A 20,074-nucleotide genomic window follows, 5' to 3' on the forward strand; every position below is an offset into this window, starting at 1 on the left:
CCGAAAAGAGTGTTGGCAACTGTGGAGTTACAGTCGCTAAGAGAAGGAGAGTTGTGAGAGCTTAAGTTATAGTAACGTGTGATTACAACGTCAGGCAGTTGCCGTGATCAAGAGTTTGAAAACGATCGATTAAGTTAAGATAATAAGCTATCAGCAACAGTTTTAATGAAGTTTATCTTGATTTAGTTCAGTTCCTTTTTTATTATTTGTTTCACTTTTATGTCACAGGAAAACATGCTAACTGGCATCAGATATGATCCACCTTTTTCAATATTTGCCTGTTTGCTTTAGTTGTCTTTTGCTTCTCTTTCTCTCTTAGACATGTTTGGAGAGTAATCAGCTCAAGGCCGATCTCCTCTTATCTCATCATATGAGTTGGTTTTAAAAAAACAACATACATTTATGTCAAGCAAGCTATATTATGAGGCTCACCACTTTCTAATGCAAACCACAGAGCCACAAAATGGACGGCTACTGAAAAGACCAAAGCGAAAACCCATAATGAATGGGACGTCCTTGAAGTGCTTAAACAAATAAATAATGTAATATAAACTCAATGTGCAGATGAAGATTTGATTTCACTTTCGCATTACATATAAGCAGCTGCTTTGAAATAGCTTATCTTAGCCTATAGGTGCGCAAGTCTTACAAAGAAAACTAGATCCCAATGTAACAAGACTCCTGGACTACTCTGATGTAACAGTTTGACAGACAAAATTGTTGTTTAAATAATAATTGAGATCCTGCAATATGATAAAAGGGCTCCAGAGCATCTTCTACATAGGCCTTGTGTTGAGACAAAGGACCCTGATGACAGGGGCTGACTGACCCCATCTTGTCTCTAGCTGAAACTGTCATCTGTCTCCTCTGCAGGGAGTGTTACAGTAACAAGAGGGATTTTTAAAGCTGCTTGGTTATTCACCTCTGGGGAAAAAACGAAAAAAAAACACATGTCACTGGGTTTCTCGACACCAGCTAGTAAATCCTGGTGAATCTCTGCATCTCATTTCCCCACCCTGATCTGCAGCAGCGCCCCTCCTCATCCTCTTTCAGCCAATCACCGCTGAGTCTGGTAGTTAAGCCCAGCCCACTTCCCGGCCCCTGCCCATGCCCCTGCCTCTGGATGCTCTCCAACATTATAAATGCATTGTCCGGCACTTCCACGCCAGTCTTGGGAAGGCTCCAAGTCCCCACGAAGTCATACGTCTATCTGCTCGTCACTGTGAAACTTTAGCTTCCACTATGAGGGAAATCGTGCACATCCAAGCCGGCCAGTGCGGTAACCAGATTGGTGCCAAGGTAAGAAATTATAACTGATAAGGATTTCTTCATTTCTTAAAAAATACAATTGATAAAACATCATATGCTGGCTCATTATGCAGGATATAAAGCTTATTTTAAGTTTTTAAAAAGCTGATTTTTACATTACAAAAAATAACTTATTTTGTTTCATTATACAAACAGCTGTTTTCATACACCTTTTTTTAAAACATCACTAAATGCAGATTCACAACTGTTGATGGTTCTTTGTGTGCTTTCTGTCTGGTTTCCGTGCACTGCAGTAGCTGGTGGTGGGTGTGGAGCAGACACTGGCTTACTACTCGCATATAGAAATAACGGTATAACGGGGCTCTTGTGTCTCGACCTGGTCTCGACCGGTTTTTGTTTGCGTCTCAACAGCTGAGGATTCTTCTGATATTGTCTGGAGAAAGGAAAGAAAAGAAACCAGTCTATTCTTCACTTTCCAGAGCCCTTCAGAGTCAGTGGATCCTTCTTTGTCTGGCAGACACAGATGTGGCTGCAACTCAGACAATAAGTTGGAGCTAGGATTGTGCTGCTCACTTTTACCCTCAAATCCCTGATGGATCAATATATTGATTTCCTCCTGCAGGCTGTAGATGCAGACTGCTGTTTCAGCTGGTGAGAAAGCAGGGTAGGAGGATGAGGAAAGGGTGTGCCATCATGGATAATATGTGAGACAATTGTTCCTTTTAAAAGACTGATAAAGAGCAATGCATTGGCAGTGTTTTAAGCAACAAAATTCAATCATAATTTTATTTTTTCATTTGAGTACATTTGATAATATAGGGCCGGGCAGTCTGTCTCACAAGTACAATAGCCTACTCAACACACCCATGAACAATAGAGCAGTCTGCCACAGTACTGTCCAGTCAGCCCTTATTATCCCTGTCTTATTACCTCATGCCAAACGGATCATTTGCTACTAACAGCATATGTTTAAATTGGAACTCTCAAGCGCACAGGAACCTTGCCCTAGTATTCAAATATAGTTTGGAGACCACATTAGCAATGTCCCATATATTAAAGGATACATCATTACTGTAGAGATGCTCTGCTGACAGAGGTTTTAATGTACAGTAAAGCGGGGCCTGGCTTTGTAATCAATGTCCTTTTCTTTCCTGTAACCAAATTAGGGTCGGGATAGGGGAGGAACGGAGGAAACAGCTGATACCCAGTGGGTGAAGTCATTGGGTTCACAATTGACTTGATATGCAACTGCAGCTGGTTTTCTGGAAGACTAGGAAATGAACACAACATATAACCACATGCTTTTATTTTATTTGTAGAACACTGAATAGGAACTGCAGGAAATCATGTGTACCTTTAGGTGTCTGGAATTAATGAAGTAAATGTATGTCTATCCCACCTTTCAAAGCATGGAGTATCATTTGTCTCTTTGTGTTGCCTACTGGTGTTAAAATAACTAGTGGCAGTGCAGATCTCCATTTGTTTCCATTCCCCCAGGACTCATTGACTCAGATGTCCAGTGGATGTGATTGACGGGATTGCTGAACAGCTACATTGTGGTGAATTGGGTCAGGGTGTGGTTTTGCCTTCCTGCTTATTGTCCTCATTCTTTCACTATGATTACTTTTCAGTCTGTAGTGATAACCATCTTACACTGTAACATATCTATACTTTTTTCGGTCTTTAGGTCATTCTTTTTCATATTAAGGTCACTTGGAGATTTTTGTTTTACATGGTCTTTTTTAAATGTCAGGATACTTAAACCACAGCAGACTCCCAATCTCTTAAGTACTGAGCAGCAATGCAGCCCCGCTTATCCAGATTATTCCAAATCCTCCTATTGCTGCTGTTAGCATAAATTCACCAGCAGCATGACAAAAGCCATAGTAGGAAGGTATCATAAAAACACGTGCAGGCAAATGGCTGCATACGCAACAGTCACAACCGCTTATGGGATGTAATGCATACACACTGTGGCCTTTAACAAGTGAACAAGACATGAATACAGATCTGAACGCAATCGGTGTCTTCAGTGAAGTGTGGCCGCATGCAGTTCATTTCCAGTGTTGCCCCTGCTGTGATCTGAAGCTCTCTGTGCTCTCTCCATCTGAAAGAAATGCATTATGCTGAGTCATCAATCAATGGTTATGTAGATATTAACAGCTGTGTTGCATTGCATGGGTTAATATATGGCTCTGTGAACAGGGAAAATATAATTTCCATCAAAACCTCAAAATGCAGACCCATCGCTGTTTTCCTCGTTTAAAGTCCCCAGTCACAAAAAACACACTGCTAATGGGTACACGTGTATTTTCTTTGCAAGTCATGTGACACCTTTCCTTTTGTGTGTGCAGTTCTGGGAAGTGATCAGCGATGAACACGGCATCGATCCCACCGGGACTTACAACGGAGACAGTGACCTGCAGCTGGACAGGATCAGTGTCTACTACAATGAGGCCACTGGTATGTCAACAACACATATTCACCTTTGCTTTTTCATTCTGAGGTAAAACACATGTTATTACTTTCTCATGTCTGCTGTCATGCATAGATTTTCCCACATTATGTATTTGTGTGTAACATCCAAGACTGTGGTTTCCCACATTATTGAGCTGGTCTGTTTTCTCTCTCCCTGTCTTTTCTCTTTTCTCGACAAGATAGAAAATATGTACCTCGTGCCATTCTTGTGGACTTGGAGCCTGGCACCATGGACTCTGTGAGGTCTGGACCCTTTGGGCAGATCTTCAAGCCAGACAATTTTGTGTTTGGTGGGTGGAATTAAGCTTTATTGTCATGATATTGAAAGACTACATTCTTTTATGGGCACTGCCCAGTGCTGGAATTGGGCCGGTACTCACCGGTACGCAGTACCGGTGTTACCGTTTAACTGGTTACACCGGGGAACTCGTTACGTTACGTTAACGGTAGGAATGGGGCGTGTACTTTGAGGAGCCATTGTCGAATAACCAGGAAATACACATTTCGATCGCTTCTTTTGTTGTTTACATTTATCTTTTGGTATATTTGGCTCCATAGGAACACTTTGATGCACATTCAGTACCAGTGTGTGAGGTTGTGGTTGCGATGCCGATATCCAGACGCGTACAGCGAGGACTACAAAATGACAATGAGGTGACTGGGGATGTCTGTTCAAAACATTGCAAACGTGAATAAATCATTTCAAATATGTATTTGTCTCCGACTTTCATTTGTACATCGTTGTTAATGTGATGTTTAGTAGCTTTGATAGCTGTCCATACCTCCAGACAGCCTAAAAGTAAGACACAAGTTGTTTACTCACAGCCCGAATGCAGCATCGAGATCCGTGGCCAGCTGTGATCCTCTCCGATTAACTTGTGACAGGACTTCTTTAGCTATTCTCCAGCGAGCAAGGTTTTTATTAAATACCTCCATCCCTCTCATCACAACAAGACTCTACACTGTGCAGAAGAAAAAAAACAACATAAATGAAAATAACATTGCTGGATAGCTTAGAATGAAACAAACAAACTATCTTCCATGGCTGATACTGATGTCACAGTAACGGCTAACCACAGACAAGTCCAGCGGGGGGGCACAAGTTGAATCCATATAATGAAATTGTTATTTTATATATATGTATATACATATATATATATATATATATACATACATGCTATATATATTTATATGTATGTCTATCCTACATTGTCTAGGCTATATAAACCGGCGGAAGTGTCACAACTTTCTTAGTTTGTGATTATAGAGAGATAGCGATAGAGACATAGATAGAGACAGGGGCGGACTGGGACTAAAATTCAGCCCTGGAAACTGACCCAGTCCGGCCACATGAAATGTCAAATGTTAGAAATCCGCTGTTTATTATTTAAAGTTTCTGATTCACTCCTTTTTTCCTCGCTGTACACAGCTCCAGTTTGATTATTGGCCTGTCATCAGATTTCATTTTTAGTTGCTGCTGTAGCGGAAGTTTAGTACAATTATTTTTGATGAAATACTCCAAATCTCCACCCTCCAAAATTGCACTTGCTTCAGTTGCTTGCTACTTTTTAAGGGCAGTGATGACAGTTACAGTACGAACTGAAGTTGATGCGATTTGATTGGATTGTGAGGCATGACGTGAGCCTCATCTGATTGGTCAATCCCTCAATTTTTTTTCACCAAGGGAAGCCAATTTCGGCTGGCCTCCTCTCGCAACAGAGAGTGCAATCTACTGTTTCACCATAACATCTAGAGGGGCGCTGTTTCACTCTTTGTAAAATACTCAATGAGAATGGGGGAGAGACGGGCCGACAGAATAATTACCGAAACTAAACGAAGTGTTTTCATTTATTTATTAATATTATAACTACAATGCAAAAAACAGGGGAAGACTGGCTTCCCTTGGCCTCCAGGAGAAAACGACACTGAGTTCAAGGGATAATTCTCACCCACCTCTTGCTCTTGCCCTGCACGTGTGCCGGTTGAGCTGGTTCTTCCAGCAGCTCAACTCTGTCCCTCATCATGAATGCTGGCTGTATATCTGAACTCGCGCCCACATCATTCTCTTCATCATCTTGCACTTGTTTTAAGCTGCTGATGATGATAGAGCTTGTAGCAGCGCTGCTGCCAAAAAGGTCTGTCAATTTGCGACATTTATATGCTCCACCTGCGAGTGACTTCACCTTTTTTTCTCTTGCCTTCTCGGCCCACCTTTTTCTTTTCTTTTCGTTTTCTTTGATTTTTATTTTTTTTAACCATGTTTTTTCATTCTCCCTGTCTGCCGCGGCGTCTAATCCCTTCTCTTCATGTGGCCGGTATTTGTTCTTCTTCGTGTGTGATTATTTGACATAAGAGCCACACAACTGCATTAGCAGCTGCTGTCGCCCTCTGTCGGCCGTCAGCGCAATTTAAATGATGACGTTAAAGCTTTTTTTTTTTAAAGTGCCGGCCGCCAACGGCCCTTGACGACCGGCCGTTCTGTGGTTCTCCAGATTCTACAGATGGCCAGTCCGCCCCTGGCATAGAGATACTGTAGAGATAGACATAGAGAAAGATCGGCTGTGTGTGTGTGTGTGTGTGAGAATATGTTATGTTAGGGCTAACCAAGAGGGGATGGATTCAGGAGTTGTTAAACAACTGATGGATTTTATGATCCACGATAGTTATGCTGATGGCTTGAAAAAAAGAAAATTGTTGACAATTATCCTTTATTATCTTGTATGAATATATCTGGTATATTGCTCATTTTCCATAAAAGAAAAACATTTATTTGAGTTTGATGCATACAAATACTGTAGATGATGATTGTTGAAAATGCACTTTTACCATAAAATGCCAGCAAGACCAGTTGGTTGAGGCTCATAAAAACAAAACTGTGTAGACAGTAAAAAAAAAAGTAGTTTGTGTCCCATTTGATAAAAAAAATGCAAACAAATACTTTTTCCATAGATTTTTTTCTTGGTCTGCCAATTAAAGGGTTAAGCCTATATGTTTAAGCAATTATGTCTGCCTTCCCCGTCTTGCACCATTAGGACCCACTCAGTGCTTGAATTGGAATGAAAAAGGTGCCAGTACTCTAAAATCAGCAACTTTTTCAAGTCAATTTTATATATACAGCCCACAAACAAGAATTTGGCTACTATAATGCTGGTGGGTTTGTCTCTTTACTACTGTATATTTTAGAAAGGTTCACTGTACTTAACATTTTTTATGATAGGCAGCGGATATGGCTAAAGCTCAGTAAGGTCAATATTAACTGAAAATATAGCAATCAAAGTCTAGATCTTCTGCTGAAGACACATGAAGCAGAGACCTTTCAGGTGAGAGCCCCTCTGGTGGTGTTCAACATTAATGACAAGGAAACAAAGCTCTGGTCAGAAGCATTTTTTATAAAAAGCTTTAACAAAATTAAGTATTTCTGTACATTTTGAATGCAATCTAACTTTCCAACTCAGAAAACGAAAAACGAAAAAGTGCCAAAAGTCTTCTCACATGGCTGAGCTGCTTTGCAATATACTTCACCACTGAAGAATACAAATATGTATAAAGTAAACTATGATGCAATCTAACTTTCCAACTCAGAAAAATGATAAAGAGCATGAACAAAGAACATGTAAAAACAAATGCAAAATTTGCACAATCTAAAATGAGAAACTGTAACTGCAAGTAACAAAGTCTGAGCCATGGTAAAGAGTTACATTGAACACCAAGCTGATCAGATAACTCCCTGGTTGGTCTGAAGTCCTTCTATCTCCAGGATCTGTACAAATCGGCACATTATGCCAAAAGTCTTCTCACTGGGTGAGCTGCTTTGCAATATACTTCACATTGTTAGAAAAGGCTCCAGAAGGCCTTGGGGACATCAGTATCAGGGGCTGGAGCTGGACAGGCTCTTTCATCAGCACTTCTCCTTCCCTTTGCCAGCCAGGACCTCACATACTGTTCCAGATTGAACTGTCCTAGTGATGGTCCATTACATTTAATGAAAACCAGGCTGGACAGTCGGCTGACAGAGAGAGCATTCCTTTTTGCAGTAAGGATATCGTTCATGCAGCTGAATGCCCGCTCACACTCACTAATGGAGACAGCGATGGTTCGGACTGCTTTCAGTAGAGGCTCCATGGCAGCAGGTGTACGGGATGCCCTGGTTTCCTTGTATTCGCGAAAGCCCTGAACAGTCTCTCTTCTGTCCACTTTCAGCACTTCGCACAAACGTAGCACCTCTACGTCCCCATACTGTACGTCTAACTCCTCTTCAGGCCAACTTCCAGGATGGATAACTTTCATGTCCTGGATTAGCTGATTGTCCCGGGCCTCCCGGCCATGTAATGGGATTTCTCTTGTGCTGACATGAGAGGAGGTTGTGGAAGTCATTCTGTGTCTCAGATTCTCTACCATACTGCGGAAAAACTGACCTGCATGAATCTGTACAAGCCTGCCATTCTCACGCAGGGCAACACCCTTGAAGGACTTCTCAGCTAGAGCTGTATGAACTGTAGTCATGTGTGGGCCAGGCATGGTGACCATGGATTCAAAAACTCGTATTTCTCGAGTTAAGAGCATATCTGCTGTAGGCAGTGTCATCTCTCTTTTTTGGAGTTGCCGAGAGAGGTCGCTGAGCTCTGTGAGCGCATCGTACATCAGTCCCAGATTGCTGACAAACGTTGCAGATGTGAGCACATCATCCAGGCCCTTGTACTTTGCTCTGTCTCTGGAATCCCTGCTCGTGTCGTTTGCAGCATTTGTGAAGTGATCATGAAGCACTCGGTAGTTTTCCCAGACTGCTCTGACGCTCCTTTCACTTGAAGCCACCCAGCGGATGGACAAAACACGCCCTATCACCAGGAGACGCTGTCCGACTGCTTGCGCACACTGCGCTAACTGCCTCTGATTTTTGGGGGAGGCATGGAACAAGGAATAGAGTTTGTCAAAAAAGATCTGGAAATGATTGAGCCCTGAGACCTCCTTGACCACATCCCCAACTGCCAGCTCTAGACGATGATTGGAGCAGTGCCACACAAACAGGCTTGGGAATTTACTACACAACTGGGTAGCAACGCCTGTTCTCTTCCCTAGCATGACTGAAGCCCCATCACATGCAAAAGAAACGAAACACTGACCTAAAAAGTCCTCGTTAAAATCTCTTCCAAGACACTCAATTAACGCCTTTGTGATGTCATCAGCCGTTGTTCCATCCAACTCGATCAGCTCCCAAAAAAACGTTTCGGGCTCAGCATCAGCTAATGCTGAGCGTAGACACACAACAAGCACCGTTTTACCACTAATAGTGGTAGATTCATCGACCAAAACACAGAGTTTTCTTTGGTTTTCTGTAATGTCTTTTGCCATTTTTTTCTTCAGCTCATGAGCTATGTGGTCGATGATTTCGCCACAGGTTTTATTGGAGTGCAAAACCCTGCCCACGTTCAGCCCATTCAGTTTCTGTACATTCAAATCAATTGGCATGTCTGTGAATGGCCGGCTATGTTTGCCAATTTTATATGCCGTTCGAAAAACTCTGATAGTGGTGTCTAATTCAGATTTATGCATAGACTGCACTTGATGTTGAATAGTTTTCACGTGAAGCAGATGTAAGGATGTCAGCAGCTTTTACATGGGCTTGTGATTCTTTATGTTCTTTGATTTTTTTTCTCAGGCTAGCTTGTTGTTTGCCCTTGTCAACACCGAAATGAGACACTGCACACTCACCCCATTCAGTTGACAGTTTCAGTCCTTGTCCAGTGTGTATTCCCAAAGATTTGACATCTCTGCATATCCGACATCCTAGCTTCTTATCTTTAAGAAGGAGCCATGCATTGGTCTTGCAAAAATATTGCACCTGGTCCGTTGTCCAGCAGTCAGGTGCATCGCTTTGCCCGGTGTTGGTGGTGGCAGTTGCGCCAGCAGCAGCTAACGTTAGAGGCTCTGGAGGAGGCGGCGGAGCTAGTGCTAATGCTAATGCACTAGAACTTGGAGCAGGAGGATCAACCAAAGAAAGCTCCCCATCAGACACAATTTCCAACACAGGCACAGCATTCTCTGTATTTGAAGTTTCTTCCGGCGACAACCGCTGTCTTTTTGCACTTTTATTAATCCATGCCAACATTTTAGACATGCTAATTTGTGACGTGACTTGCTTTCCTTCTCTCGGGGGCGTGCCTGCTCTGTTCTATCACTCTACATAGCCACCCACTGGGTGGGAGTTGCACTGCATAAACACAACACACGTGCATCTAGGTATGTAAATTGTAAAGCATTAAAACATGGTTTTACTAACAGTTTTCAGTATGTTGTTACTTCGGCATTATTATTATTATTATTTTGAAACGTGTATTACTATTAAATCACGGTCAAATAGGTTAATTTTGACATAGTCGTTTCCACCACAGTATTTACATGGAGAAGATAAGCCCCGCCCCCTCTCCAGCACGTTCTGTTTGAATGACAGGAGTAAACAGCTGACAGCCGCTGTGAAACTCCAGCGGTTAGAGCGATGAGAATGTCCGTTCGGCACCTCATGACGCATCTACTGAGTACCGGGCGGCTGTATATATAATATATATATGGATGTATAATAAGAACGGCGGGAGAGTGTTGAGTACTGGCACGGTGCATGAGTACCGGAGTACCGCCAGCATGCCGGTACTGAGCAAGAAGTGCCGGTACTCCATGGGTCAGAACCAGAAGTGCCGGTACTGCGTACCGGTGAGTACCGGCCCAATTCCAGCACTGGACCCACTGATATAAAATGCTTAACTGCCTAAGATGCAACTATGCACTTTTTGGTGGGCTAAGCGCAAGCTTCACATATTTTTGGCTACATTTAAAGTGCCAAATGTAAGTTTAGATATTATGCAATGCAACGTTTTTCTTGGCCTACATCAGTGTTATAGAAGGAAAGACAACAGTGATAGTTATGTTTCAGAATAACATTTATTGGAAATTGTTGGAAAAATATCACTTTTCACCAGTTTGAGCTTCAACCTCAGGATCCATGTGTCTGTGATCCTCTCCAGATGGAAGTAGTCATCACATACAGAGCATCAACTAGTTCCTGAACAGTGTCCTTCACATGCTGATATCCAAGGGAGGGAGTTACACAGTCACAAGATGGAGGAATAGAAAGCAGTATTCAATGTTTACTTCAGATTAGCTCCACGTCAGAAATGAGCATGCTTGATGTCAAGCTATCCAGCAAGGTTATTTTCATTTATGTTGTTTTTTTTCTGCACAGTGTAGAGTCTTGTTGTGATGAGAGGGATGGAGGTATTTAATAAAAACCTTGCTCGCTGGAGAATAGCTAAAGAAGTCCTGTCACAAGTTAATCGGAGAGGATCACAGCTGGCCACGGATCTCGATGCTGCATTCGGGCTGTGAGTAAACAACTTGTGTCTTATTTTTAGGCTGTCTGGAGGTATGGACAGCTATCAAAGCTACTAAACATCACATTAACAACGATGTACAAATGAAAGTCGGAGACAAATACATATTTAAAATGATTTATTCACGTTTGCAATGTTTTGAACAGACATCCCCAGTCACCTCATTGTCATTTTGTAGTCCTCGCTGTCCGCGTCTGGATATCGGCATCGCAACCACAACCTCACACACTGGTACTGAATGTGCATCAAAGTGTTCCTATGGAGCCAAATATACCAAAAGATAAATGTAAACAACACAAGAAGCGATCGAAATGTGTATTTCCTGGTTATTCGACAATGGCTCCTCAAAGTACACGCCCCATTCCTACCGTTAACGTAACGTAACGAGTTCCCTGGTGTAACCAGTTAAACGGTAACACCGGCACTTCTGGTTCTGACCCATGGAGTACCGGTGTTACCGTTTAACTGGTTACACCGGGGAACTCGTTACGTTACATTAAGGAATGGGGCGTGTACTTTGAGGAGCCATTGTCGAATAACCACGAAATACACATTTCGATCGCTTCTTTTGTTGTTTACATTTATCTTTTGGTATATTTGGCTCCATAGGAACACTTTGATGCACATTCAGTACCAGTGTGTGAGGTTGTGGTTGCGATGCCGATATCCGGACGCGGACAGCGAGGACTACAAAATGACTGACTGGGGATGTCTGTTCAAAACATTGCCAACGTGAATAAATCATTTCAAATATGTATTTGTCTCCGACTTTCATTTGTACATCGTTGTTAATGTGATGTTTAGTAGCTTTGATAGCTGTCCATACCTCCAGACAGCCTAAAAGTAAGACACAAGTTGTTTACTCACAGCCCGAATGCAGCATCGAGATCCGTGGCCAGCTGTGATCCTTCCGATTAACTTGTGACAGGACTTCTTTAGCTATTCTCCAGCGAGCAAGGTTTTTATTAAATACCTCCATCCCTCTCATCACAACAAGACTCTACACTGTGCAGAAAAAAAACAACATAAATAAAAATAACCTTGCTGGATAGCTTAGAATGAAACAAACAAACTATCTTCCATGGCTGATACTGATGTCACAGTAACGGCTAAACCACAGACAAGTCCAGCGGGGGGGCACAAGTTGAATCCATATAATGAAATTGTTATTTTATATATATATATATATATATATATATATATATATATATATATATTTATATTTATTTATATCCTACATTGTACATTGTACATCTATCCTACATTGTACATTATATAAACCGGCGGAAGTGTCACACTTTCTTGGTTTGTGATTATAGAGAGAGAGAGATAGCGACAGAGAGATAGATAGCGATAGAGACATAGGCTGCTTCTCAGGTCGATTAAATGAAATCCTTGCTTCCCTCACTTGCGTCGTTTCCCTGCGTTTAGTCCCTCCCACCAGGGAAGCATGGAGGGACGCAAGGAAACCACGAGAAGCAGGGAAATGAGTTTTAAGAGCAATGGGACGTCCTTTCCTCCGGAGCGTCACGTGAAGCGACGTCCGTTTGTGATGACGCTGCACAGCTGTTCGTCTGGCAGCAGCCAGCTCTGTACCCGTTATTTCCACAAACACCCCCGCCTCTGTTAGTACACATTTACTGACATAAACATTAGTATCATCTGTTGTAGATCCAAATACATGAAATAAAATAAGAAGTCATTCTCAAAAAAGATAAACGCCATTCTTAAAATGTATAAACGAAAAAAGCGATCATGAAAATGTTTCCAATAAATGAATACAAAAATGTTTGACCACTTTGTTGTTTAGATATATCACATATTTGTAACTAAATGATACATGAATTGAAACAAAACACAGTATAAACTGAGGAGTGAGTCCCGTGAGGTTCATGTATTTTCTTCACTCCGCTGGGGTATTGCTCTCATGTCAAGAAGCATCAGATCAGTGCATGCACTGCCTCGTCCAATCAGTGAGCGATACACAGTAAGGGGGCGGGGTGAGTATCTGAGGATTTCATCGGAGGATGGTCTGGTGGTTCCTCGGTTATCGCTCCTCCATGATCGCTCCTCGCTCCTCGATCCTCGGTCCTCCGGCAGAAATAAGAGCCATGGGACGGTACTCAAGATGGCGCAGGCAAATCAACTTCCGGTGAGACCGAGGACCGAGGAGCGAGGAAATGAAAATAGTCGACCTGAGAAGCAGCCATAGACAGAGATACTGTAGAGATAGACATAGATAAAGATCGGCTGTGTGTGTGTGTGTGTGTGTGTGTGTGTGTGTGTGTGTGTGTGTGTGTGTGTGTGTGTGTGTGTGTGTGTGTGTGTGTGTGTGTGTGTGTGAGTGAGTGAGAGAGAGAGAGAATAGATGTAGGGCTAACCAAGAGGGGATGGATTCAGGAGTTGTTAAACAACTGATGGATTTTATGATCCACGATATTTATGCTGATGGCTTGAAAAAAAGAAAATTGTTGACAATTATCCTTTATTATCTTGTATGAATATATCTGGTATATTGCTCATTTTCCATAAAAGAAAAACATGTATTTGAGTTTGATGCATACAAATACTGTAGATGATGATTGTTGAAAATTCACTTTTACCATAAAATGCCAGCACGACCAGTTGGTTGAGGCTCATAAAAACAAAACTGTGTAGACAGTAAAAAAAAAAGTAGTTTGTGTCCCATTTGATAAAAAAATGCAAACAAATACTTTTTCCATAGATTTTTTCTTGGTCTGCCAATTAAAGGGTTAAGCCTATATGTTTAAGCAATTATGTCTAACTTCCCCGTCTTGCACCATTAGGACCCACTGATATAAAATGCTTAACTGCCTAAGTTGCAACTATGCACTTTTTGGTGGGCTAAGCGCAAGCTTCACATATTTTTGGCTACATTTAAAGTGCCAAATGTAAGTTTAGATATTATGCAATGCAACGTTTTTCTTGGCCTACATCAGTGTTATAGAAGGAAAGACAACAGTGATAGTTATGTTTCAGAATAACATTTATTGAAAAATATCACTTTTCACCAGTTTGAGCTTCAACCTCAGGATCCATGTGTCTGTGATCCTCTCCAGAATGGAAGTAGTCATCACATACAGAGCATCAACTAGTTCCTGAACAGTGTCCTTCACATGCTGATATCCAAGAGAGGGAGTTACACAGTCACAAGATGGAGGAATAGAAAGCAGTATTCAATGTTTACTTCAGATTAGCTCCACGTCAGAAATGAGCATGCTTGATGTCAAGCTATCCAGCAAGGTTATTTTCATTTATGTTGTTTTTTTTCTGCACAGTGTAGAGTCTTGTTGTGATGAGAGGAATGGAGGTATTTAATAAAAACCTTGCTCGCTGGAGAATAGCTAAAGAAGTCCTGTCACAAGTTAATCGGAGAGGATCACAGCTGGCCACGGATCTCGATGCTGCATTCGGGCTGTGAGTAAACAACTTGTGTCTTACTTTTAGGCTGTCTGGAGGTATGGACAGCTATCAAAGCTACTAAACATCACATTAACAACGATGTACAAATGAAAGTCGGAGACAAATACATATTTGAAATGATTTATTCACGTTGGCAATGTTTTGAACAGACATCCCCAGTCACCTCATTGTCATTTTGTAGTCCTCGCTGTACGCGTCCGGATATCGGCATCGCAACCACAACCTCACACACTGGTACTGAATGTGCATCAAAGTGTTCCTATGGAGCCAAATATACCAAAAGATAAATGTAAACAACAAAAGAAGCGATCGAAATGTGTATTTCCTGGTTATTCGACAATGGCTCCTCAAAGTACACGCCCCATTCCTACCGTTAACGTAACGTAACGAGTTCCCCGGTGTAACCAGTTAAACGGTAACACCGGCACTTCTTGCTCAGTACCGGCATGCTGGCGGTACTCCGGTACTCATGCACCGTGCCAGTACTCAACACTCTCCCGCCGTTCTTATTATACATCCATATATATATTATATACAGCCGCCCGGTACTCAGTAAATGCGTCATGAGGTGCCGAACGGACATTCTCATCGCTCTAACCGCTGGAGTTTCACAGCGGCTGTCAGCTGTTTACTCCTGTCATTCAAACAGAACGTGCTGGAGAGGGGGGCGGGGCTTATCTTCTCCATGTAAATACTGTGGTGGAAACGACTATGTCAAAATTAACCTATTTGACCGTGATTTAATAGTAATACACGTTTCAAAATAATAATAATAATAATGCCGAAGTAACAACATACTGAAAACTGTTAGTAAAACCATGTTTTAATGCTTTACAATTTACATACCTAGATGCACGTGTGTTGTGTTTATGCAGTGCAACTCCCACCCAGTGGGTGGCTATGTAGAGTGATAGAACAGAGCAGGCACGCCCCCGAGAGAAGGAAAGCAAGTCACGTCACAAATTAGCATTTCTAAAATGTTAGCGTGGATTAATAAAAGTGCAAAAAGACAGCGGTTGTCGCCGGAAGAAACTTCAAATACAGAGAATGCTGTGCCTGTGTTGGAAATTGTGTCTGATGGGGAGCTTTCTTTGGTTGATCCTCCTGCTCCAAGTTCTAGTGCATTAGCATTAGCACTAGCTCCGCCGCCTCCTCCAGAGCCTCTAAAGTTAGCTGCTGCTGGCGCAACTGCCACCACCAACACCGGGAAAAGCGATGCACCTGACTGCTGGACAACGGACCAGGTGCAATATTTTTGCAAGACCAATGCATGGCTCCTTCTTAAAGATAAGAAGCTAGGATGTCGGATATGCAGAGATGTCAAATCTTTGGGAATACACACTGGACAAGGACTGAAACTGTCAACTGAATGGGGTGAGTGTGCAGTGTCTCATTTCGGTGTTGACAAGGGCAAACAACAAGCTAGCCTGATAAAAAAAATCAAAGAACATAAAGAATCACAAGCCCATGTAAAAGCTGCTGACATCCTTACATCTGCTTCACGTGAAACTATTCAACATCAAGTGCAGTCTATGCATAAATCTGAATTAGACACCACTATCAGAGTTTTTCGAACGGCATATAAAATTGGCAAACATAGCCGGCATTCACAGACATGCCAATTGATTTGAATGTACAGAAACTGAATGGGCTGAACGTGGGCAGGGTTTTGCACTCCAATAAAACCTGTGGCAAAATCATCGACCACATAGCTCATGAGCTGAAGAAAAAAATGGCAAAAGACATTACAGAAAACCAAAGAAAACTCTGTGTTTTGGTCGATGAATCTACCACTATTAGTGGTAAAACGGTGCTTGTTGTGTGTCTACGCTCAGCATTAGCTGATGCTGAGCCCGAAACGTTTTTTTGGGAGCTGATCGAGTTGGATGGAACAACGGCTGATGACATCACAAAGGCGTTAATGGAGTGTCTTGGAAGAGATTTTAACGAGGACTTTTTAGGTCAGTGTTTCGTTTCTTTTGCATGTGATGGGGCTTCAGTCATGCTAGGGAAGAGAACAGGCGTTGCTACCCAGTTGTGTAGTAAATTCCCAAGCCTGTTTGTGTGGCACTGCTCCAATCATCGTCTAGAGCTGGCAGTTGGGGATGTGGTCAAGGAGGTCTCAGGGCTCAATCATTTCCAGATCTTTTTTGACAAACTCTATTCCTTGTTCCATGCCTCCCCAAAAAATCAGAGGCAGTTAGCGCAGTGTGCGCAAGCAGTCGGACAGCGTCTCCTGGTGATAGGGCGTGTTTTGTCCATCCGCTGGGTGGCTTCAAGTGAAAGGAGCGTCAGAGCAGTCTGGGAAAACTACCGAGTGCTTCATGATCACTTCACAAATGCTGCAAACGACACGAGCAGGGATTCCAGAGACAGAGCAAAGTACAAGGGCCTGGATGATGTGCTCACATCTGCAACGTTTGTCAGCAATCTGGGACTGATGTACGATGCGCTCACAGAGCTCAGCGACCTCTCTCGGCAACTCCAAAAAAGAGAGATGACACTGCCTACAGCAGATATGCTCTTAACTCGAGAAATACGAGTTTTTGAATCCATGGTCACCATGCCTGGCCCACACATGACTACAGTTCATACAGCTCTAGCTGAGAAGTCCTTCAAGGGTGTTGCCCTGCGTGAGAATGGCAGGCTTGTACAGATTCATGCAGGTCAGTTTTTCCGCAGTATGGTAGAGAATCTGAGACACAGAATGACTTCCACAACCTCCTCTCATGTCAGCACAAGAGAAATCCCATTACATGGCCGGGAGGCCCGGGACAATCAGCTAATCCAGGACATGAAAGTTATCCATCCTGGAAGTTGGCCTGAAGAGGAGTTAGACGTACAGTATGGGGACGTAGAGGTGCTACGTTTGTGCGAAGTGCTGAAAGTGGACAGAAGAGAGACTGTTCAGGGCTTTCGCGAATACAAGGAAACCAGGGCATCCCGTACACCTGCTGCCATGGAGCCTCTACTGAAAGCAGTCCGAACCATCGCTGTCTCCACTAGTGAGTGTGAGCGGGCATTCAGCTGCATGAACGATATCCTTACTGCAAAAAGGAATGCTCTCTCTGTCAGCCGACTGTCCAGCCTGGTTTTCATTAAATGTAATGGACCATCACTAGGACAGTTCAATCCGGAACAGTATGTGAGGTCCTGGCTGGCAAAGGGAAGGAGAAGTGCTGATGAAAGAGCCTGTCCAGCTCCAGCCCCTGATACTGATGTCCCCAAGGCCTTCTGGAGCCTTTTCTAACAATGTGAAGTATATTGCAAAGCAGCTCACCCAGTGAGAAGACTTTTGGCATAATGTGCCGATTTGTACAGATCCTGGAGATAGAAGGACTTCAGACCAACCAGGGAGTTATCTGATCAGCTTGGTGTTCAATGTAACTCTTTACCATGGCTCAGACTTTGTTACTTGCAGTTACAGTTTCTCATTTTAGATTGTGCAAATTTTGCATTTGTTTTTACATGTTCTTTGTTCATGCTCTTTATCATTTTTCTGAGTTGGAAAGTTAGATTGCATCATAGTTTACTTTATACATATTTGTATTCTTCAGTGGTGAAGTATATTGCAAAGCAGCTCAGCCATGTGAGAAGACTTTTGGCACTTTTTCGTTTTTCGTTTTCTGAGTTGGAAAGTTAGATTGCATTCAAAATGTACAGAAATACTTAATTTTGTTAAAGCTTTTTATAAAAAATGCTTCTGACCAGAGCTTTGTTTCCTTGTCATTAATGTTGAACACCACCAGAGGGGCTCTCACCTGAAAGGTCTCTGCTTCATGTGTCTTCAGCAGAAGATCTAGACTTTGATTGCTATATTTTCAGTTAATATTGACCTTACTGAGCTTTAGCCATATCCGCTGCCTATCATAAAAAATGTTAAGTACAGTGAACCTTTCTAAAATATACAGTAGTAAAGAGACAAACCCACCAGCATTATAGTAGCCAAATTCTTGTTTGTGGGCTGTATATATAAAATTGACTTGAAAAAGTTGCTGATTTTAGAGTACTGGCACCTTTTTCATTCCAATTCAAGCACTGATGGGCAGGGTAATAAGATCAGCTCACCTGTATGTCTCTTCTTCTACTCCAGGTCAGAGTGGTGCAGGAAACAACTGGGCCAAGGGTCACTACACAGAGGGAGCTGAGTTGGTGGACTCAGTCCTGGATGTGGTCCGCAAAGAGGCAGAGAGCTGTGACTGCCTGCAGGGCTTCCAGCTCACACACTCTCTTGGTGGTGGAACTGGATCCGGTATGGGAACCCTGCTCATCAGCAAGATCCGCGAGGAGTACCCCGACCGTATCATGAACACCAGTGTGGTGCCTTCCCCCAAGGTAACATACTCTTTTAAGAAGTTTTCATTTGAGTTTTTCTTGCCTTAGGTTTTGTCCTCTAAAATCATGAGACTGAAAACAAATGTGTTTTCTATCCTCAGGTGTCAGACACAGTGGTTGAGCCTTACAATGCCACCCTCTCAGTCCACCACTCGTTGAGAACACCGATGAAACTTACTGTATTGACAATGAAGCTCTGTATGACATCTGCTTCCGCACTCTGAAACTTACCACCCCCACCTACGGTGACCTTAACCACTTGGTGTCCGCCACCATGAGCGGGGTCACCACCTGCCTTCGTTTCCCCGGCCAGCTCAATGCTGATCTGCGCAAACTTGCCGTCAACATGGTGCCTTTCCCCCGTCTGCACTTCTTCATGCCCGGCTTCGCCCCCCTGACCAGCAGAGGCAGCCAGCAGTACAGCGCCCTCACCGTCCCCGAGCTCACCCAGCAGGTGTTCGATGCCAAGAACATGATGACTGCGTGCGACCCACGTCACGGCCGCTATCTGACCGTCGCCGCCGTGTTCCGCGGCCGCATGTCCATGAAGGAGGTCGACGAGCAGATGCTCAACGTCCAGAACAAGAACAGCAGCTACTTCGTGGAATGGATCCCCAACAATGTGAAGACCGCCGTCTGTGACATTCCACCACGAGGCCTCAAGATGGCCGTCACCTTCATTGGCAACAGCACAGCCATTCAGGAGCTGTTCAAGCGCATCTCAGAGCAGTTCACAGCCATGTTCCGTCGTAAGGCCTTCTTGCATTGGTACACCGGAGAAGGTATGGATGAGATGGAGTTCACCGAGGCCGAGAGCAACATGAATGATCTGGTGTCCGAGTATCAGCAGTACCAGGATGCCACCACCGAAGAGGAGGGAGAATTTGAGGAGGAAGCTGATGATGATGCTTGAAGATAAAAATGTGAAGGTCAAGACATCAATGCCAAAATCTAACATTATCACAAAAAAACAACCATTAAAGTAACGAAGGAACAAACATATTCTGAAGTAGTGCTAGAATTCATCTTTAGCATACATTAGAAAACCTTAAAATAAAGTCAAATGAAAACGTGTCTGCCTTTCTTAAATGTGTGCATATAACAGATCTTCATTGTCTGATAAAAACTTTAACTAAGACTCAGCCATTAATCACATTTTCCAAACA

The 20,074-nt window shown here is 42.9% G+C and overlaps 1 protein-coding gene across 1 annotated transcript; it reads left to right on the forward strand.

Annotated features, from left to right (window-relative positions):
• The first annotated feature begins 1,112 nt into the window (after window positions 1–1,112).
• Window positions 1,113–19,980, forward strand: tubb5 (tubulin, beta 5). The gene is given in 6 exon segments (XM_034221619.1): window positions 1,113–1,299; window positions 3,624–3,732; window positions 3,927–4,037; window positions 18,667–18,908; window positions 19,010–19,055; window positions 19,058–19,980. Coding segments are annotated over 6 exon segments (1,329 nt in total). The 5' UTR covers window positions 1,113–1,242; the 3' UTR covers window positions 19,822–19,980.
• Window positions 19,981–20,074: the final 94 nt, after the last annotated feature.

Source organism: Gymnodraco acuticeps, unplaced genomic scaffold (genome assembly GCF_902827175.1).
Source record: "Gymnodraco acuticeps unplaced genomic scaffold, fGymAcu1.1, whole genome shotgun sequence".
NCBI classification, from domain to species: Eukaryota; Metazoa; Chordata; class Actinopteri; order Perciformes; family Bathydraconidae; genus Gymnodraco; species Gymnodraco acuticeps.